The sequence below is a fragment of the Oncorhynchus mykiss genome, chromosome 16 (genome assembly GCF_057628025.1).
Source record: "Oncorhynchus mykiss isolate SJ-2025 chromosome 16, ASM5762802v1, whole genome shotgun sequence".
Classification (NCBI taxonomy): domain Eukaryota; kingdom Metazoa; phylum Chordata; class Actinopteri; order Salmoniformes; family Salmonidae; genus Oncorhynchus; species Oncorhynchus mykiss.
Window position 1 is genome coordinate 51,110,653 of NC_143037.1, and position 22,392 is coordinate 51,133,044.

The window sequence follows — 22,392 nt, forward strand, 5'->3', positions numbered from 1 at the left end:
CTTTTATTGCTCAATTTAATTCATGCTGATACATTTTTTGAATCCATAGGCTTAATGGACACATGTTCAAAGTCGCACACTTTTGATAGACTTAAAGGGGCAATCTGTAGTTGCTACATCCATTTTTGGATATATACATATATCCATTGATTCTTGAAGAATATAATTTATAAATGCCTCATGAGCTTAGTTCAACTGTCACACTCCATGAGAACCCAAAATATAAGCAGGTTTTCCTCCAATGTTTGTAAACATTGTAAATGTAAACAACCACTGTATAGCCTCATAACATGGTTAAAACAATAATGTTGATATCATGGATGGTCAGTCTTTGCATCCATAGCTCTGTCTATTAATCTGAGAGTGGTTACATTTCTCCAGGCCCATCCCTCAGGCAGGGCAACCGTTTTACTATTGTTTCATCTGTGGATTTGCCCTTTAAACAGCTGCACATTATCAATATATTACAATTTCACCAACAAAAAGTTGAATAATCGGCCTATAGCAAATGCAGCATGTGGCATTCATTTTTCACGTGTAAATAGTACTTTTCAGTAGTGCTCAAAGCATGCCATTCCATGAGCGGAGCGTTTATTTTTCAACTCTAATCAATGAGCCCAATCAGTCCTGCATGACAACAAAATCATAAACAACAGTGTAGGGCTGGCTAATAAGTCCTTTTGGGGTTATGCTCAGGTAAAACAATTTTGCTGGTCTATACTTCCATATTTTCAAGTGCTATTCTTGAAGATCAAGGGGTATAACATGACTGAGATTCTGATAGACTTTGTTTTCTAATGTAAAGATATAATTTAATTGTATTATATGTCGTAGGAAGCGAAGAGTTAGAAGAAGCCTACATAACCAAACCATAAAGTAAAATGTAACATCCATATATGGCCAGCTATGTAAACTTTAACATTGATTTATCCTGCAATAGATCTGGTTCAATTGGTAACATACATGCTTGTCTTATTTTAATGCTTCGTAAGGGGAAAGTAATCAAAGTAACTGCATGTTATCAGATTGCGTTACTGAGTTTGGTTTATCCAAAAGTAACAGATTACATTTAGAAAGTAACCTACCCAACCCTGTGTGTAGTGCTAGGGCAAAAAAACTAAACGTGCATCCAGGGGGGGGGGGGGGGCAGGACCGACTTTGGGAAACCTTGACCTACTTGACAAAAGTGATCTGCTTAATGATGCTCATGGACTTCATATTTCACCAGGGAATTTACTGGGTCTTGCCTGTATATAACTCAATGTACAGGTAACTGCCAAAACAAAGAAACACTTGAGTAAATTATAGATACAAAGTATAATGAAAGCAGGTGCTTCCACACATGTGGTTCCTGAGTTAATTAAGTAATTAACATCTCATCATGCTTAGAGGCATGTGTAAAATTTCCCAGTTGTCCATTATTTTGGCTACCCTGGCTAGAATAGGGAAGGGAAAGAGGATATGTAATCAGTTGCACAACTGAAAGCATTCAACTGAAATGTGTCGACTGCATTTAACCCAATCCCTCTGAATTATGGGCCAGTTTCCTGGACCCAGATTTAACCTTGCCATGGAGGGAGAAAAATCTCAATTGATAGTTTCCATTGAAAGTGCCTCTTAGTCCAGGACTATACTTAATCTGGGTCTGGGAAACTGACCCATACTGACCCTTGAGCAATATTTAGGAGATGGACAAAGGCAAATCTTCTCATGATCTCACTATGAACTAATTGATCCAGACAGTGGGTATGTATTCCTAATCCCTTGTGTCATGTGATCCACAACAGTCCTTGCCCAGTCTCTACCCTCAGTGCAGCATTGGCAGACCAGGGGTAATACTAACTCACTGTTTCTGTTGCACTATTTTTGTTTATGTATGGAAACATAGCCTTTTTCTTTAGTAATAGTACAGACACAGTGGATGGATTCAAACGGTGCAGTTGTGATGGTAATGGAGACATAGTTGGAAGAATTTTTGTTGTTGTTGTGGAGCGTCCAAAGAGTAGAGCTACACCACTGACTGACAGACAACTTTAAATCATGAGTGACAACCACTTCAACTAAGGAGTCCAATAAAAAATGAGACGACACCTTCAACTAAAGAGGCTCTTCAAAGTATTTGACTACTATTTCCGTGATGGGTCAGCGACTGAGTGAGGAGAGTGACTCAGACCAGGAAATTGATGTTGCAGAGCTGCAGGAGTGGTATAAGAAGTTTGTGGTGGAGTGCCCAAGTGGAACACTTTATATGCACGAGTTCAAGAGCTTCTTCGGCGTTACTAATAACAAGGAGGCAGCGGATTATATTGAGAATATGTTCCGCGCCTTCGACAAGAACGGAGTGAGTAGCATACAGATTACAGTAATCTGATGGGGGGGCCTTTGAGGGCCACAGTGTCCACATGTTGTCTTTCAAGTGATAACTGTTGAACACCTTTTCTCTTCATTTCAGTATTTATTGATGAGTATCATTTCAATCTGTTATGATCCCCCCCCCCCCCTTTGCAGGACAACACAATTGATTTTCTAGAGTATGTTGCAGCCCTTAACCTGGTCTTGAGGGGCAAGTTGGAACATAAACTGAAGTGGACTTTTAAAATGTACGACAAAGATGGAAGTGGCTGCATTGACAAGACAGAGCTGCTGGAGATTGTAGAGGTAACAACCAACATTTTCCAGTCGTCGAAAGATTAGTGTATGATTAAATAAAATAGAGTATTTCTATAGACATGTACAGTATACATATGGGATATAATTCCAAAATGTTATCTTCTCTCAGTCCATCTACCGACTAAAGAAAGCCTGTCATGGAGAACTGGATTCAGAGTGTAACCTCCTGTCCCCAGATCAAGTGGTTGACAGAATATTCGAACTGGTGGATGAAAACGGAGATGGTGAGGATGTTTTCTTTACCCCCTTACTGTTCTCTGACAGTTTGATCTGTGCTTTTAATAATTTAATGATTTAGCAGGTTCTCACTGTGATTTCCATACCGTTATGACTGTGTGTAACACACAGACATATACAGTAAATGCCATTTAGCAGGATCTTCTATCCAAAGTGACTTAGTCATTAATGGGTGTAACACATTCCAGAGTATTTAGAAAATTGGACCATGGGTGAGTAATGTTTTTCCTTCGGTGTGTGTGTTTTGGTTTCACTAGTTAATGGGTAATGCTAACTATCTCTCCTCCGTCAGGGGAGCTGTCTCTGGATGAGTTCATTGACGGGGCCAGGAGAGACAAGTGGGTGATGAAGATGCTGCAAATGGACGTCAACCCTGGGGACTGGATCAATGAACGGAGACGTAAGAGCTCTGGAGTGAGCTCTGAAGCTGGACCTCTGCAATAAGTTTCTGGACTACTTTCAATCAAAAGTTGAATCCATCTACCAGCAGCTTCAGCTGTCCTGTGCCGGCAGACACTACCACCATGCCCACGTAGACTGTGGACTCTTGTCCAGAGGAGGAAATCACTGCTCTAATAACTCTCCTTCTCTCCCCATAAATAGCAAACACACCATTCTCTTTTTAAATCCCTAATGTGTACATATCAATGTGTTTCTGTTTGCCCTGATGGTTGTGTGTGTTCCACTATTCATGATTGCATTTTGTACGTGCAGGCTACAGTGAAAGGGACCAGTTTTCTCCATCTCATTATGATTGAAAGACATCATGCAGAGGCAGATCGTAGAGTTTATTTTGCAATTATGTTTTGCTGGTAAACAAAAAAGCATCCATCCGATTTGGGGGCTTATACTTGATGAGGTTTTAATAGAGCTGACAATATAGTACACCGGTAGCAGTCTTATTACATTTCTGGCACCATTTTTGCATTTTTAGAACTTTAGGGCACCACCTCTCTTTTTGTGTGTGTTGAACTTGAAATCCATATTCATTGAACAGTAAATGTGTATGAAGTTGCATAATAAACACCTAGCTCAATATTGAACTAAAAGAAGTGTAACGTTACTCCTTAGTCCAAGGACCTTACATGTTCTGTTTAAAGGGCGAATTGGCTCTGGAAGCCAAAACAGACAAATGCACCATCTAAAAGTTAATCGATTCTCAATTGCGGTACGGTTCTAGAAACCCTCTACTTTCATATCACATTATAATAATTAAACAAATGCAAAATACACATGCACTTACTGTAAAGTATTTTAACACAGTTACAGCCAACAATATTTCAGTAACAACACGTTTGTGGGCTCCCCACATAGGTGTTCGGAGATGCAGACAGCTAATTGGCACAGGTAGTCCACACTGTCTTCTATCGGTTTCCATAAACAAGCACTGTAACATGGAAATATGGCTGTATGGGAACCCTAACCCTATAATTAAAGGTGTGTATCAATTTAACTTTTAAATGATTTTTTCTCGCTAATATGAAAGATATGGTCCTTATGCTTCCAAAACCATACCACAAGTGATGCGTGTTAATGTTCAGACCGAGTCTTGCGGCTATTAACAAAACTTCCCCATACTGAAGACGCCTTCATCCAACGACTTATGTGTAGGCCTAATGTAATGTAATGTAACGGAGTGATGATCAAGGGCTAATTATAAACTGGGTGATTCGAGCTTTGAATGATGATTGGCTGACAGCTGTGGTATATCATACCATAAACCATTGTTATGACAAAACATGTTTGCAGTGTTTGGAAAATATACCACAGCTAAGGGCTGTATCCAGGCACTCTGCATTGCACATAAGAACAGCCCTTAGCCATGGTATATTGGCCATATACCACAATCCTCTGGCATTACTGATTAAATAAACACCCATGTTGACCTATTGTATGGTATGTAAGCCTATTATATAGCCCTGGCCCCTGACTAAATGCACTATTCATTTAATGCCTCTTTCAAAAAATAAGAATTTGTTCTTAACTGACTTGCCTAGTTAAAATAAAATAAATATTGATGATGGAGGTACTGGAGCACGAGCATAATGGACCTCTAGCTCCTCCTACCTTTGATATGAAATGATTGGATTGGTTTAAGCAGTTTCGCCTTGGATATGCTGGGACGAATTCCCATCTGTGACACAAAGAGGAAGTCGATTGCTAGCTGATAATGTCCACATCTTGGTTCAATTGAAAGAGAAACTGAACGACTTTGACGCTAGCTCAGTAAGTTGCTAAATTAAGAAAAATACATCAAAGCTAGCCTTATGCAACAGTCAGCCAAATGTGCTTGTTGTAGTGCTAGCTAATACTGCAGGTTCAAATTGTCAAATGTACTTTAATTTAAACAACAATTGCCTATCCCTCCCTCTACCTGGTTGATTACAGTTTACCTGTCGTATAATGTCAACTGTATCTGAAGAGCCAGTGAGCTCTATTGACAAATATAAGGTAAGTGGCCATCATAAAAAAAAACAAATTAGCCAGAATAGATTTCGAGCCTACGCTTTCTTACAGCGGAACTGGGTCTGACCGGCTTCTTGTTTAGATTGAAACCACAGAGCCAGCGCGAGAAATGGCTCGGAAAATGTACCTCAATCCAGGAATGAGAAATGCATTGTACTCTGAATTGGCCTATTATCCTAACTGTTACACCAAGAAGATTGAACGACTTCTAGTGTTTTAGAAGTCGTTCAATCTTATTTGTATAGCAGTTGGGACAATTCGGAGTCAACACATTTGTCATCCCTGGAGTGAGGTATGTTTTCCTATTGTGCTGGCTCCGCGTTGTCGTCTAAACAGGAAGCCTGTCAGTGCAGCTGTAAGCAAGCGTATGGTCGGAATCTGGCTAGAAACCCCCATATTTAGCTGGTGCCGCCATATTGAATGGCATTTAAACAATGCCCATATTACTACTTACCTGGAGCAAATGTAAAGGACCGAGGTTAGAAAACTCTTTGGTATAGCTATCTATGTACTTGATGTCTGGTCCTGTGGTGTAATGCTACCCTCTCTTGGCCAGAATGCAGAAGGCGGTTGGAGGCTGCGTCATGTGAAGGGGGACCTGTTCTCCTGTCGTGAAGATGAGGTCCTGGCCCATTGTATCAGCGAGGACTGTCGCATGGGGGCTGGCATCGCTGTCAAATTCAAGAAACAATTTAGTGGAGTAGATGAGCTGAAGAAACAGAGTGAGTCCTGTGTATTCATGTTTGTTATTATGCACTCTACATGCTATGGAAGTCTTTTGTGATGTGCCATTTTCACTTCAAAGTTCGCACTACAGATAGAAGGCATAGTATATATCATAAGCCAATGTCATTGATCAAGATCACTGTCTACTGTTTTTTTCTTCAGAGAAGGTGCCAGGGCAATGTGCTGTACTGAAAAGAAACAAGCGTTTTGTGTACTACCTGGTAAGATGCTTATACCAACCAACTGAAACATATAAAGCCTTTTTATTTTGTCATCTTTTGTGGTGTCTCTCTCTTACAGATTACAAAAGAAAAATACAGCCACAAACCTACCTATGACAACCTACGGCAGAGCCTCGAGGACATGAAGTCTCATTGCTTACAAAATGGAGTAACTGGAATATCAATGCCTCGGTTTGTATAAATACATTCTACACAAAAAAATCACCATTATGTTGACATTGAATTAATTTGCATATTGTTGGTATGCTGACTCAACTTCCATTTTTCCTATCCTTCTATTCTACAGCATCGGCTGTGGCCTTGATCGACTGAGTTGGGATAAAGTGGAGGAGATGCTTAAGCAGGTATTCCAGCCCACAGATATAAGTATCACTGTGTATACTCTCCCTGTAAAACCCACAGGGAAACCAAGTTTCCATTGATGTTTTCTGTAAACCAAAGTAAATCATGTTTCAGGGATATTTGTTATGGTTATATTCTCTATCATCTTTTGTCATAGGCTCCAAGCCTGTGTTTTTCAACGGTTTTTGTGTGAAATAAAACTCGGACCATATTGTGTTGATTGACACAGCGTGCATTTTTAATTGCCAAGTTTACTCAGCATACGGATATGCACCTGTGCAAAGTTTGCTGAAATGTTTACTTTCAAAAGTTAATAAATTAAATCACAAAATGTAGCACTTTACTTTAAGAATCATATCCTTTACCGCCTAATCTTTATTTTACCCCTGTGTGTGATGGTTCTCTGATATTGCAAGTGCCTATTTTCATGTTAATTATGATCCTTTAGTAGAGCTATTCTCCACCAGATGGGGGCACCAATTATAGTTTTCTCCACATGGCTTCTGTGGTGTGATCTATACAGATTTTTCATATGATGTAAATACCCTGTAATGTACAAGTATCTTACATGAGCATGACTTCTGAAAACTATATTGTTATTTTACAGTAATAAAATCAATGTGTTGCATACATTTAGCTGAACCTGTGGTTCTTATCATTTGTATATATGTTTAGATTGACTGTCCAGTGTAAATGGTGTTACGTCATCTATCGATCACGTTCACCTTATGACTAAATGTATCAATATCACCCGTCATACCATACAGGAGGACAGATGATCTGAACAAATACATGTAGTCATTCCTAATACCCATCTCTTCATCTACTGACCAGGGCTGTGCATCAGGCTTTGCTCATGAGTCACAAGCTTGAAGCTGCGGACTCTGAACGCTACCTTATAATGTGATTCTAATGCTATGACCATCACAAAAGACATAGCGGGTTGCAGCTGCAGCAGATATGGCCACGGTATTGTATGATGTAATGTTGATCTTGAGTGTACTGTACTGTAAAAGCAGCTGAAAGACGATGCCGGCGCCAGATGTAAGGGAGGGTGGGGGAAGGGTATAGGGAATCTGACACCACAAAGTCAAACTCACAGAACCATTTTATGTTTAAGCCCTCTAGTACATCAAGCCCTCCTCTACAACATGAAACTTGAGTCGAATGCACACACAACCAGCCATCCTTTCGCTGGATTGCCTGTAGTTACATTACTTGAAAGGAATAGCATATTTTGCCATTTACAATGACTATAAACCAAAATATGTTTATAACGCGAGCGTACAATATTTAGCTAGACCGTGTACAGTCTGACAGGTCTTCTAGTGAAAAGACAGAGCAGTAGTCTGCTGCCTGGCTTTGCCCCCACCTACTCCCCATGCCTTCTGGGGCACCTTCAATAATTCATGAGGGAAATGCATTTGTCACTGGGTACACTGCGGCTACCTTGATTCCTCTATTCCTGGCTGGATGTCTTTCGGGCATCACTGCATTTGACCCCCTCCTCCTCCCATCCCCCTAACACAGTGATTAGACTGTACTCTGCATCGAGCCCTGGGAAGTCTCCCTTTTATCTGGCCTGAACATCACTGTACTGCATAGGTCCATCACACACTGCAGAAATGCAGTGGTCGTCTTTGCTTGTGTCTCAAAAATCCTAACCATGGAAATACACTGAATCCTAGCTCGGCTTGCCTGTGTTTGTCCTATAGCAGCTCACTGATTTGCTACTTTCCTTAGTTCTCCCTCCTAACACTCACTCTGTTTCTCTCATGTCCATCTTCCCTTCCCTTCTTTTTTACGCTCTGTGTATGAATCTGTAGAGCTCGGCACTCTTGTCCACTTTAGAGAAAAGAAGAGCTTGGGGGAGGGGTCCTGATGCACCGTGAAACTGCCCCCTCCCAATTAAAGCACATCGCTTATGTTATTGAAGAGCAGCTCAGCCAATGAGGTGGCGATACAGGCTGATACAGCATTAAAAAAAAACAGCAGAATGAGTGAAGAAAAAACTGCTGTGTGTGTGTAGTTTTTATCCCTCCCCGGAGCTGATTTGTATTAATTTACTGTAGTAATCCATTAGGGTGTGTGTGGATGAAAGGCAAGAGTCCACGGTATTCTAGAACTATGCACTAGTCCATTATTCTAACACTGGAAATAAGAGAAAGTCATTCTTGAAGGAATATTCATTCTCTTTTTTTCTATCTATCTCAGTGCCCTGAAGCTGCTAGAGACATTTGCCCTGAGGAGGAAGAGACCCAGCACACAAGGTAAACTGCTTTTCACATCTGCTGGTGGGATGCTTTTGAAGTTCTTTTTTTTCCTGATATAATTATAATGCCATATTGGAGCTAATTAATTGATCATTCATTTAGAGATTTTTTTATTTTTAAATGTTTACATAATTGAGACTTGACAGGGAAGGAGAGAGAAGGCTTGAGCGGGACTCTGATGCTCCAAGCCAAGTTACTCTCCGTGCACACGGTTGTCAAGTGCAGCAGTATCCCATTTCAGTCCATAGATAGTGGAGCTTCCCCAGACCCCAGCATCTTGCTGACATGGGGCAGGGGGACTTAACATAACCATGCAGTTTTTGTGAATTCAGAGCAAACTTGAAGTTTCCTGGGACGAGGCATTAAAAAAAAGTTTAAAAAAAACAAACATTTTTGAAGTTTGACGTTGATGGTTCAAATGAGAGGTCAGGTGGACAGGTGCATCATTTCACGGTGAAACAAATGTACTGCATAATGATAATCCCAAAAGGGGACGATGTGCGCACTCGTATGTGTGGACTCTCATTTTGTGTGCAGCTGTATGTGAATAAGGATATAATGTAATATGATGCATGCATTTGGGTTGCTTAGATAACACATGCATTAGGAATGGTGTGTAGAGATTGATCTGTCTTAATTAGAAATGGTGTGTAGAGAACTTGATAGTTCACTAGGGCTCAGTCTGTGCCTGCAGCCCCAGTGAACTATCTCACAGAGAGGGTATGCAGGGCTGGAGGAATCTCCTTCCATGGAAAGAGGAGAGTTTTTCTCTCACCCCTCAGTGGTCACACAGTAGGAACCGCAGAGGAAAGTGAAGGCTAAGGGCATTTTAAAGATTTTATGAAGGGCTACTGGACAGATAACGCAATCTAACAGACAGATGGGGTATTTTCAATATAAAAATATATTTTCTTGCGACTTATATGAGGTGTATTTACACTTTTCTATTTTGCTCATCGTGATGTCATTTGATGTGATTATGACCTTGACATTTTTCTGTTTGACTAATCTACAGCGGCCAGCAGTAGGCGCTGTTTCTTTCATCTGTAGCCTATCTAAAAGATTTGCGACGTGAATAAGATAGTACTGTAAAAGATGATCTTTTAATGATTTTCTGTTTATTTTTAGGGGCAGTTCTGCTCTCCACAGTTGTAGGCTATTTACTCAATCTGGAAACCAGGTTCAGTATTCGTTTGGGAGAGTAGTGTGAAGAATCTGTGTTTGTAAAGGATTTACAGACCATGTCCTCTTTCTGTCATTGCAAAGGATACTCCCACTCAGTAGGCAGAACAGGAGGAAAGCTAGGGAGGGTTGGGGACCCATCCTCTCCTGACCAGAGCTGCTGACCCCTAGAGCCTTGCTCTGTCGTAGTCTGACCCAATCTCCCAGAGACACGATAGCAGCTTTGTGAGCATATCCACTATACCGTGGCAGTTGTGGACCAGAAAGGGAGAAGCACACTTTATTGTTCATGTCTCTCTGCCTTTTGTCTCTGAGAGACTGCGAAGCTATTTTAGTGTGTCCCATCCTCAATATTTCAAACCAAACTTTTGTTTTACACTACACCACACACACCGTAGCACTGCCATCTAGTACCATAGTGATAGACCATGTGTAGTACTTCCCCAATTCTGTGAGCGACTTCAGCAACTATCACATCCGTTCCTGTGCTTGCAAGTGGCCACAAGGAATCACACATTAAAACACAGTCAGAACAATCATATTCAAATGGAAACCATGCTGATTCTGGAGTAGGCCTACCACTGCGTAGCCTAGACTCAGTGAGTTTAACATACATTTTTCAAAAATGACCAAACTATTCATAATAGGCTTAGATTTTGCATTCTGGAAAATGAGTAATTTATGAACTAATGTATATTTTTCAGATGAGGTAAATGATTATGCCAACAACACTTTAATGACCATTGACATTTATGGAATTATGGAAGACTGTTCCTCTTCACATTATCCTGGGGATGAGGTTGAGAGACTCCCAGCAGGGTAGAGACGTCACGCCGAGGAAGACACTGAGATAGCACTGCTGAGAAAACCCAGCTGCTAATAGCAACGCTGCAGTGACACCCCTCACTGTGTCCAAGTATTAGCTGCTGTCCTCTATAAGACTGAAATTGTGAGAAGTTGAGAACCACTGAAGTCTGAAGGAGCCCAAAAAGTACTTATCTTGAATTAGCATAGCGGGATTTGAAACGGTGGATATCTCGCTGTTGGCTAAAATCATTTGAGTATTGTAATCAGGATAGAACAGCTAGTGGAAGGACTGGAATCAGTGTGGTCTTCAGTCAGAGGACGAATCACAGCAGCTGAAGGATGGAACCTGACTGTTGAATGAAATAGTATGGCACTTTACTATCCAATCACTCCTATGAAAGAGACATATCATGAATAAGGTCATGAAATATCAGACATGTCCTGTGATATACAATGCATTCGATTCGGAAAGTATTCAGACCCCTTGACTTTTTCCACATTTTGTTACGTTACAGCCTTTTTCTGAAATTGATGGGGGAAAAAACAATTTCATCCATCTTCACACAATACCCCATAATGACAAAGCAAAAACAGATTTTTAGAAATGTTTGCTCATCTATGAAAAAATTAAAACAGAAATATCACATTTACATAAGTATTCAGACCCTTTACTCAGTACTTTGTTGAAGCACCTTTTGGCAGTGATTACAGCCTTGAGTCTTCTTATGTATGACGCTACAAGCTTGGCACACCTGTATTTGGGGAGTGTCTCCCATTCTTCTCTGCAGATCCTCTCAAGCTCTGTCAGGTTGGATGGGGAATGGTACCTGCACAGCTTTTTTCAGGTCTCTCTAGAAATGTTCGTTTGGGTTCAAGTCCGTGCTCTGGCTGGGTCACTCAAGGACATTCAGAGACTTGTCCCGAAGCCACCCCTGCGTTGTCTTCCCCAGAGCTATGCCTCGACACAATCCTGTCTCGGAGCTCTACGGACAATTCTTTCGACCTCATGGCTTAGTTTTTGCTCTGACATGCACTGTCTACTGTGGGACCTTATATAGACATATCATGTCCAATCAATTGAATTTACCATAGATGGACTCTAATCACATTGTAGAAACATCTCAAAGATGATCAATGGAAACAGGATGCATCTGAGCTGAATTTCGAGTCTCATTGCAAAGGGTCTGAATACTAATGTAATGTTGTGTTTCTGTTTTTTATTTTTAATGCATTTCCAAAAATGTCTAAAGCTGTTTTCGCTTCCGTCATTATGAGGTATTGTGTGTTGATTGATGACAGATTTTTTTTTTAAATCCATTTTAGAATAAGGCTGTAGCGTAACAAAATGTGGAAAAAGGGAAGGGGTCTGAATACTTTCCGAATGCACTGTAACAAATTAGATTTTAATGTTTTTGTTACCATCAGGTCATTGAAGGGAATGATTCATTTAAAACATTTGAATTCCATTGTTTTGAATTGAGACATTATGTGTTCATTCTTTTAGAAGCTTTGGACTTTTGGGTTAATAGATCATTAGGTTCACCTCTGCAGGTATACAATCCATTGTACCCATTGAGTGAATAGCACCTCAGGAAGAGGCAGATCAGCAGAAGTGTCAGGAGTCTTGTCATTGCTCATCCTCTCGGTGTGACACTCCCTGTCCCAGATTATGTGACACGTGGTGTTTAGTGCGCCCCTGTTACTGATGGCGAAGGCGATATAGCGGAGCCAACACTGCTGTCACCCTGACACCACAGTTAGCATAGTGCTTAGCTCCGCATGTCAGCCAATTCTGCACTGTGAGCATTCCACCAAACCAAACTACATTACATTAAAACAACTACAGAGAGGAACTGAATGGACTGAAATGGAGCCAGAGCTTTATAATGAGAAAATATAAGGCTTTGAATGGATAAAATGATATGCAGAAGGGCACAATGAATATTCACAGAAGTTATCCAGCCCTTATGTATTGCTACCACTGAGAAAGAATACAGGAGACAGTAGAGGAAAATAGAGGACATATCAAATGATTAAGGTGAACATTCTCTCCTTGATGAAGTGTCACCCTGAAAAATACAGTTGCGTGCGGGAGGAGAGGAGAGAACAGTACAGTTGTGCATTGCTAGCAACCAAGACCAGGGCACCTCATCACACACCCCGGGGAAATGTGTGCTCAAAGTGAGCACGAGAATAGGATAGAAAGTGAGTGATGGAGGAAAGACAGAAATAGAGGGGATTATTAGGATGAAAAGAAAAAAGATGGGAGAGGAAGGGGACGTGAAAGGAAAGTGAAAAGAGATGGAGAATAAGGGAGACAGATGATGAGAGGAAAGAGCGGAGCGGAAGTATGAGGGAGAGAGAGAGCGAGTGGGTGTGCGGTACAAAGCTTGGAGCACTGCAGCACATTGCAGTGCCCAGCCCCCGCTGTGTTCTTGCCATCCGGTTCCATGCACTGAAAAGACCCCTGCAGCAGAGCGACATAGAGGGCTGCCTGCCTGCCTGCTGACGAACAGCACAACAACCAAAAAAGCAGGAACACAATTGTTCTTTCCACTTGACCTGATATGTCTTTCTGTAATGCTGATTCTGGGGTACTTGAAGTGTGCTATAGAATGTTCAGAGCAAAGAGTTGAATGGACAATACAGGGCAATTAATCTCATGTTAAGGCTTTCCTGGATTATATAAACCTATAAATACTGCATATTCAATTCTGCCCAATTTGACCTGGTATATTCAGTCATGGGATTGTAATTTATTTCACTGTACAAGCATACTGTAACCATATCAGACCACGCCAAATGTGGCCAATAACCCCAGTACCGCTGTATGGCACATAATCTTTCTCCCACCTCTATGTTTCTCCCATTAGGAGCATTTGCACACATCACATGCTTTTGTCCCTGGGTAGGCTAGCCTAATGCCCTGGCAAATAAAGCCAGCTCCCTTATGGGACATGTTGAAATTACAACAATGGAAAGGCAAACACATGACCAGAAATCATTTGTGTTAGTCTCATATCAGTCTGATGCGTTGTTGATGTGCTTTGTTCAGTTGGCTTTTTAGTTCTGTTTACACCGAGCCCAGTGGTCAACTTTCCAGTCTAGACACTAATGCATTTTAAATCAAACAAGTTAAGCCTAACTATGGGATGCCTTGTCCAGAAAACTACTAGACACACGGTTGAGATACAGGACAGTGCTAATCTAGGAAATTAAAGATCCAAGTTATTTCTGCTTCCTCAAACAGTTATGTTTCCATCCCACTGTCTGCCTTTGGGGCTGAGGCATGAGAGGCTTATCTGCTGTATTTGATCTTAGTTACTATCATGTTGATCTAATGCTGAAGTAGCTGACTGACTGTGGATTTGGTGTTGTTTAGAGTTATTAGTTCCCCTGAGGGGTTTGATGTTCAATCAGTGTTCCTCTATTTGAAGCGGGCTTGAGTCTGCTATGCCCAGCTGGGTGAGTGTTTGGACTCTGAAGTTTGTTTCTCCACAGCACACCATGCTAAACATCTCATTTCAGCCGATTGTTTACCTGTTACCTCAGATTCACACTGAGTGTACAAATCATTAGGAACACCTTCCTAATATTGGGTTGCACCCCCTTTTGGCCTCAGAACAGACTCAATTCGTCATGGCATGGACACTGCAAGGTGTCAAAAGTGTTCCACAGGGATACTGGCCCATGTTGGCTCCAATGCTTCCCACAGTTGTGTCAAGTTGGCTGGTGTCCTTTGGGTGGTGGACCATACTTGATACACACGGGAAACTGTTGAGCATGAAAATCCAGCCGTGTTGCAGTTCTTGACACACTCAAACCGGTGCGCCTGGCACCTACTACCATACCCCGTTCAAAGGCACTTAAATCTTTTGTCTTGCCCGTTCACCGTCTGAATGGCACACATTCACAATCCACGTCTCAATTGTCTCAAGGCTTAAAAATCCTTCTTTAACCTGTCTTCTCCCCTTCATCTACACTGTTTGAAGTGTATTTAACAAGTAACATCAATAAGGGATCATAGCTTTCACCTGGTCAGTCTATGTCATGGAAAGAGAAGGTGTTCCTAATATTTTGTACACTCAGTGTTCATTGCAAAGAGCAAACAAGCAGGGCTGAACACATCCTAGGTTGGACATTTGTTTCTGGAAAAGTCTACCCTGTGCTGGAAATGAATGATTTAACTTGGTGAAGTAGTGTAGTTTGTATAACACTGGTTTCATCCCCTGTATATCAAAGGCCTTTCTTTTAATAGAGTGAACTCTCCCCAGTCAGTCCACAAATACATTGGACAGCAAAGAATTAGAATAGAGGGTTCTCTTGGTCCAATTATGTTTGGGCTAACCATGTGTGTAATTGCTGCTTTTCTAATCTTTGTGTATTTAGAGCAGGGATGCACAAATTTGATGGGGGTGGCTCTGAACTCATCATGGGGGGGGCGCAGTGGCTCGCGGGTCTGCGTACCCACATCCATACATATAGTCAGAGCCCTTTTGGGGCCCTAACCAACATTTTGTAAATGTGTAGACGTTGTAAATTGATCCGCCATCCTACAAAAGGGCTGCATGCCGCTAGTTGCCAATCCATGGTTTTTAGAGCATCCGATACAATAAATTCACATGTCTATGACAACACATAACATTAATATGATAAATGCCATGATGCCAGTATCAGAAATGTTCTTATAGCCTGACAAATGAGTGATCGAGATAGCATCAATCTTAGCACGAGTCTTACATGGCATGTCTTGCTACCCGCACAATGGCGCTTAGAGCAAGCACTGTGATGTGTGTGTTGTGTGTCATCAGTGACTGTGTGTTGGCATTCTTGCACTGAAGAATGTCCCAGCCTTGGTCACGACGCAAGGAAAAATTCAAGAAAGAAAAAAGAGATAGCGAGATAGAGACGGAGAGAATGAGAGTGTGTGTGATAAAGCAAGAGAGTGACAGAGTGTGAGATAGAAAGGGAGAGACGAGAGGATGTAGTATAATGTAGTTGCGGTGTGTAGGGGAGAATGGGGGTGGGGGTGAGCCAGCAAGCTGCAGCCGGGACTCAGAGTGCTGCATTGAGCTGCATAATTAATCCAGAGGGGGAGGAGAAAGGGGAGGAGCAAAAGGCGTATCTCCGGTATGAAGAATATAATGAGGGGTAGAGAGAGTAATGCTGCTGGAACGGAGCCAGCCTATTCTTGTGTGAAATCTCTGTTCAGAAGGCATGCTGAGCTCTGGACATATTTTCATGCAAAAGCAAACAGGGCACAGGACCCAATGTGTTTCTATTTCTATCAGACATATTCAGTCAGAGAGACGCAAAACTGCTTGGAGTAGGGAGCAGGGCCAGTGAGTAAAGGTAAGAGGGGGTGCATATTCAGAGGAAGCACCCTCAGCTGTTTGGTCCAGCTCTGCTCTGCTCTGTTATTCTCTGTGTTCCTGTCCCATCTGTTCTCTTGGCCCCTATTATCCAATCACCTTCCACTATACTGCGTGCCAGAACAGACTACTTTTCTTTGCAGGGCCCTCTTTCTCTGACTCTGAGTCTGTTCATAATCAGCCGATTTGCTGTAAAATGCATTCTTATTATTTGACCCATCTGGTGATAACATACAGATCCAACGGGGGCATGATACTATGGGTGTTTCACTGATGCAAATCCTCCCCTTTTAAAATGTTGTTCTTGAGATGGTGACAGGGACCTTGAGTGTTATGTAAGTATACGCGAGACCCTTTTTATGAAGCCTCCTTCCCTTCCTCTCTCTGTGAGGAGTGTGCAATAAAAGCTTCCAAAGCCTCCTCTCCTCAGTTTTATTTATAACCACTGTTTCCCTGCAGAGGAGACTTTCTGCCAGATCAGTCATGCATTCCACACTGCAGTTTCACACAAGCAATGTGAGCGGCGCGCGTGTATGCGTGTATACATTTGTGTGGGTGCGTTTATGTGTGAGAGTAAGAGTGTGCGTGCCTGTGGGGGCATGTGTGTCTGTGCGTGTGTGTGGCAGGTCTTGGCCAAGAAGATGGTGGTGTGTTTTTGGAGTTTACAGTAGGTCACTACCCCTGTCAGAGCTGGCTCCCCACTGTGACTCTGCTGTCACTGGTGATTGTATAATCTGGCCCGTTTCTTCACCCATGTCATACCACCTGGGAGCACCTCTGTCACCTCACCTACCCATCACTGTGGTTCCCCCCCATCTCATCCATTCTAATGCACTGTAACTTGCTAAATCCTCAGTGAGTCTTCACTGCTCTGAGATACTGTATGTGGCTGCGCAGGTGTAGTGTCTCTATAAAACTATAGTTTAATACACTCTGAAATCCAATTGATGTATTTGTTGACTGTTTCCTGTGATTTTGTTGCTCCTTCAAAAAACACAATCAAAGAGCACTTTCATGTCTGTCCAGTTTTCTAATCACAGGTAACATTGTGATAGAAAATGCTAAGTAAGAACTGTCATAGTTTCCTTTAAGATCTGGCTGACAACGTCTGTTTGTAGGTTGAGGTAAAAAAAAAAATCATGGGAGCTGAGGAAGAACACAAAGGCATTTGAAATGCACCCTGTGTCGGCCCTGAATCTCCCAAAGCACAGCTGGGGAGCTTGTAATGTTTGCAATCTCATTCCCGTCTCCTGAGAGCCACCAGATCAGACTTAAATTACAACACAAATTACCCTGTATACCCACTGCAGCAGTGCAAAGCTGATATCAAGCACAGAGGTGTGGTCCCTCCGGAAAGGTAAGTGTATATCTCAAATCCATGCTCATGACTTTCCTTCATACCTAATGACCAAAATCCTCTCTCCTGCACCTTATGGGTGATTTGTAGGCTGCTACAGTATGGGAGCTTTAAGGCATCCATCCGCATGCTTCTCATCCATGCTCAGTTTGTGCATATATTATGACATTTTGTGAAGTTTTGGTCTTCCGAAAGGCTATTCGTGTACGCACATTTTTTGCTCGAGACATGCCGAAGTCTACACCCCTTCATTGGTCAACAGTATTGATTCTTCAATTAAGTGTTTGTTGTCATTCAAAGATAGACAACTCATTTTCATGCACATTTTTTCACTTGGGAAATACCACACCAAACATCTTAGTTAATATCAAATTGTGCGACTAAGATCTCCTCTTATGACAGATTTCTTGAGTAATCTTAGATTAATTCAGACTATTTTGAGGGTGTATGCTGGCTACAGCGTCTCAAGATGGAGAAACAGTACTATTGCTGCATTTTCTCGTCTTTCAAGTGAATGTCTTTTAAGGGACTATGCGAGCACACTAGGCCCCCAGCCGAACCAAAGCACGCGGAAGGCTTTAGGGTGATGGGATCATAAAGTTGTCATGCTTCTGGTTTCCCATTCATGTTCTGCATGGATGTTTCTTCAAAAGGGCATTTAACATACATTCTGATTTTAAGCTCTCTCCATATACACGCTCCAAGCAAGTGTTACACCATTAAACATAAACAGTGTTTATTTACATCTTCTGTCCACCAAAATCTAAAAAACAGGGGCCTTTCCCAGGGGCCTTTCTTTACAGTGCTAAAACTGACCATCTGACATTAAGAATGCGGGAGTGATGTTTTTGCCAGTTCAAAGAAGCTACTAGACCTAACTAATTCAATATCTTCTCAGAAATATTGTTACTACACTGTATTGACCAAATTATGTTATCACCTCACATTAAAAACCATCCCCTTTATATTATATATTTCTATTTAGCTAGCTCTAGTACTGTGGTTTACCTATTTGATTGGCCAAACAGATGCTAAAGAAACACAGATTCCAGTGCTGGGAGAAAGATGCCAGAGAGAGTGGAATTGGTCCTTTAATGGCTCTGAGTGGTTGCTCAACGACAAGGTTGTTTCAATTCATTGAGTTTTGGAGGCCAGTGAGCAGAGGAAGGACACGGCATACAGAGCAGATCCTGTAGGCGCCATCACTGCTGCTTCCTGCCTGTCACATTCCCCTTGGTTATAAGAACTCACAGAGAGAGACACATAATAATAACAGGATGGAAAACTCCATCAGAACACAATGATAAATTATATTTTTGTCGTGCATACAGAAAAGAATGGAAATGTCTTTTAATGGAATGGCTTTTCTTGTATTGTGGCATATTCATTTTCAAGAATTGTATGATATTTTGCTGAGGTAAAACAACCAACACATTTTCCATTGACGTCACCAAACAAACATTTCCATTTAATAACATTAATTTGATGAGTATGAACCTGGATGGACATAGTTAATTAGAGGATACTACTGATGCTGTAATGTGTACGAGCTGCCTTACATACAATATACAGTGCCTTCAGAAAGTATTCATATCCCTTGAATTTTTCCAAATGTTGTTGTGTTATAGACTGAATTTAAAACGGATCAAATTGATGTTGTGTTACTGGCCAGCACACAAAACCCCACAAGAAATGTATAAAAAATGAAAAGCTTAAATATCTTATGTCAAGATGTCACTCGTAGCACGCGCTCCAGCAGGTATATCTCACTGGTCACCCCCAAAGCCAATTCCTCCTTTGGTCGTCTTTCCTTACAGTTCTCTGCTGCCCATGACTGGAACGAGTTGCAAAAATCTCTGAAGCTGGAGACTCACATCTCCCTCACTAGCTTTAAGCACCAGCTGTCAGAGCAGCTTACAGATCACTGCACCTGTACATAGCCCATCTGTAAACAGCCCATCTATCTACCTACCTCATCCCCATACTGGTATTTATTTACTTATTTTGCTCCTTTGCACCCCAGTATCTCTACCTGCACATTCATCTTCTGCCGATCTACCATTCCAGTGTTTAATCGCTATATTGTAATTACTTCGCCACCATGGCCTATTTATTTCCTTAACTAACCTCATTTGCACTCACTGTATATAGACTTTTTGTTTTCTTTTGTTCTACTGTATTATTGACTGTATGTTTTGTTTATTCCATGTGTAACTCTGTGTTGTTGTATGTGTCGAATTGCTACACTTTATCTTGGCCAGGTCGCAGTTGCAAATGAGAACTTGTTCTCAACTAGCCTCCCTGGTAAATAAAGGTGAAATAAAAAATATATATATAAAAAGAAAAGGATTCAACCCCTTTGTTATGGCAAACCTTAATAAGTTAATGTGTAAAGATATGCTTAACATTAGTTGCATGGACTCACTCTGTGTGCAGATCTAGTGTTTAACATGATTTTTGAATGACTGCCTCATCTCTGTACTCTACACATACAATTATCTGTAAGGTCCCTCAGTCGAGGAGTGGATTTCAAACACAGATTCAACCACAAAGACCAAGGAGATTTTCAAATGTCTCGTAAAGAAGGGTACGTATTGGTAAATGGGTAAAAAAGAAAGCACACATTGAATATCCCTTTGAGCATGGTGAAGTTATAAATGACACTTTGGATGGTGTATCAATACACCCAGTCACAACAAGGATACAGGCCTCCTTCCTAACTCCGTTGCCGGCAAGGAAGGAAGCCGCTCAGGGATTTTACCATAAGGCCAATGGTAACTTTAAAACAGTTACGAAGTTTAATGGCTGTGATAGGAGAAAACTGAAGATGGATCAACAACATTGTAGTTACTCCACAATACTAACCTAATTGATAGAGTGAAAAGAAGGCAGCCTGTATATAATACAAATATTCCAAAGCATGCATCCTGTAAGCAAAAAGGCACTAAAGTAATATAGGAAAACATTTGTCCTGAATACAAAGTGTTATGTTTGGGGCAAATCCAATACAACACTTATTTTCAAGCATGGTGGTGGCTACATCAAATCAAATGTTATTGGTCACTAACACATATTTAGCAGATGTTATTGGTCACTAACACATATTTAGCAGATGTTATTGGTCACTAACACATATTTAGCAGATGTTATTGGTCACTAACACATATTTAGCAGATGTTATTGCGGCTGTAGCGAAATGCCTGTGTTCCTAGCTCCAACTGCAGTAATATTTAACAATTCACAACAATACACACAAATCTAAAAGTAAAATAATGGAATTAAGAAATATATAAATATTAGGACAAGCAATGTCGAAGTGGCATTGACTAAAATACAGTAAAATAGAATACAGTATATACATACAGTGCCTTGCGAAAGTATTCGGCCCCCTTGAACTTTGCGACCTTTTGCCACATTTCAGGCTTCAAACATAAAGATATAAAACTGTATTTTTTTGTGAAGAATCAACAACAAGTGGGACACAATCATGAAGTGGAACAACATTTATTGGATATTTCAAACTTTTTTAACAAATCAAAAACTGAAAAATTGGGCGTGCAAAATTATTCAGCCCCTTTACTTTCAGTGCAGCAAACTCTCTCCAGAAGTTCAGTGAGGATCTCTGAATGATCCAATGTTGACCTAAATGACTAATGATGATAAATACAATCCACCTGTGTGTAATCAAGTCTCCGTATAAATGCACCTGCACTGTGATAGTCTCAGAGGTCCGTTAAAAGCGCAGAGAGCATCATGAAGAACAAGGAACACACCAGGCAGGTCCGAGATACTGTTGTGAAGAAGTTTAAAGGCGGATTTGGATACAAAAAGATTTCCCAAGCTTTAAACATCCCAAGGAGCACTGTGCAAGCAATAATATTGAAATGGAAGGAGTATCAGACCACTGCAAATCTACCAAGACCTGGCCGTCCCTCTAAACTTTCAGCTCATACAAGGAGAAGACTGATCAGAGATGCAGCCAAGAGGCCCATGATCACTCTGGATGAACTGCAGAGATCTACAGCTGAGGTGGGAGACTCTGTCCATAGGACAACAATCAGTCGTATATTGCACAAATCTGGCCTTTATGGAAGAGTGGCAAGAAGAAAGCCATTTCTTAAAGATATCCATAAAAAGTGTTGTTTAAAGTTTGCCACAAGCCACCTGGGAGACACACCAAAAATGTGGAAGAAGGTGCTCTGGTCAGATGAAACTAAAATGGAACTTTTTGGCAACAATGCAAAACGTTATGTTTGGCGTAAAAGCAACACAGCTCATCACCCTGAACACACCATCCCCACTGTCAAACATGGTGGTGTGAGCATCATGGTTTGGGCTTGCTTTTCTTCAGCAGGGACAGGGAAGATGGTTAAAATTGATGGGAAGATGGATGGAGCCAAATACAGGACCATTCTGGAAGAAAACCTGATGGAGTCTGCAAAAGACCTGAGACTGGGACGGAGATTTGTCTTCCAACAAGACAATGATCCAAAACATAAAGCAAAATCTACAATGGAATGGTTCAAAAATAAACATATCCAGGTGTTAGAATGGCCAAGTCAAAGTCCAGACCTGAATCCAATCGAGAATCTGTGGAAAGAACTGAAAACTGCTGTTCACAAATGCTCTCCATCCAACCTCACTGAGCTCGAGCTGTTTTGCAAGGAGGAATGGGAAAAAATGTCAGTCTCTCGATGTGCAAAACTGATAGAGACATA

At 41.3% G+C, this 22,392-nt stretch overlaps 3 protein-coding genes across 10 annotated transcripts in view; all 3 read left to right on the forward strand.

Annotated features, from left to right (window-relative positions):
• The first annotated feature begins 1,780 nt into the window (after positions 1–1,780).
• On the forward strand, positions 1,781–3,956 carry guca1b (guanylate cyclase activator 1B). Its single transcript, XM_036945856.2, has 4 exons — positions 1,781–2,341; positions 2,509–2,658; positions 2,780–2,894; positions 3,200–3,956. The coding sequence occupies exons 1-4, from the start codon at positions 2,138–2,140 to the stop codon at positions 3,349–3,351; spliced, it is 621 nt and encodes a 206-aa protein (XP_036801751.1). The 5' UTR covers positions 1,781–2,137; the 3' UTR covers positions 3,352–3,956.
• Positions 3,957–5,005: 1,049 nt separating this feature from the next.
• Positions 5,006–7,319, forward strand: oard1 (O-acyl-ADP-ribose deacylase 1). Its single transcript, XM_021566240.3, has 6 exons — positions 5,006–5,133; positions 5,296–5,358; positions 5,930–6,095; positions 6,262–6,320; positions 6,400–6,512; positions 6,628–7,319. Exons 2-6 carry the CDS (start codon positions 5,311–5,313, stop codon positions 6,761–6,763), a joined length of 522 nt encoding a protein of 173 aa, XP_021421915.1. The 5' UTR covers positions 5,006–5,133; positions 5,296–5,310; the 3' UTR covers positions 6,764–7,319.
• Positions 7,320–8,486: 1,167 nt separating this feature from the next.
• Positions 8,487–22,392, forward strand: part of LOC110492174 (synaptotagmin-1) — an 83,834-nt gene continuing 69,928 nt past the window's right edge. For 2 of the 8 annotated variants that reach the window (XM_090203193.1, XM_090203191.1), the window contains exons 1-2: positions 8,628–8,797; positions 8,898–8,953. The gene's annotated coding sequence lies outside the window, so the exon portion shown is untranslated. Of the gene's footprint in view, positions 8,954–22,392 lie in introns of all 8 variants that reach the window. The other 6 variants (XM_036947127.2, XM_090203192.1, XM_090203189.1 and 3 more) reach the window with 5 other exon arrangements.

Bases quoted from the DNA above. Each gene is read 5' to 3' on its own strand.
- oard1 (XM_021566240.3), top strand. From the start codon at position 5,311: ATGTCAACTGTATCTGAAGAGCCAGTGAGCTCTATTGACAAATATAAG. The intron at 6,096-6,261 runs GTGAGTCCTGTG...TTTTTTCTTCAG, and splicing joins AGATGAGCTGAAGAAACAGA to AGAAGGTGCCAGGGCAATGT. The intron at 6,321-6,399 runs GTAAGATGCTTA...TCTCTCTTACAG, and splicing joins AGCGTTTTGTGTACTACCTG to ATTACAAAAGAAAAATACAG.
- guca1b (XM_036945856.2), top strand. From the start codon at position 2,138: ATGGGTCAGCGACTGAGTGAGGAGAGTGACTCAGACCAGGAAATTGAT. The intron at 2,659-2,779 runs GTAACAACCAAC...ATCTTCTCTCAG, and splicing joins AGCTGCTGGAGATTGTAGAG to TCCATCTACCGACTAAAGAA. The intron at 2,895-3,199 runs GTGAGGATGTTT...CTCCTCCGTCAG, and splicing joins GGTGGATGAAAACGGAGATG to GGGAGCTGTCTCTGGATGAG.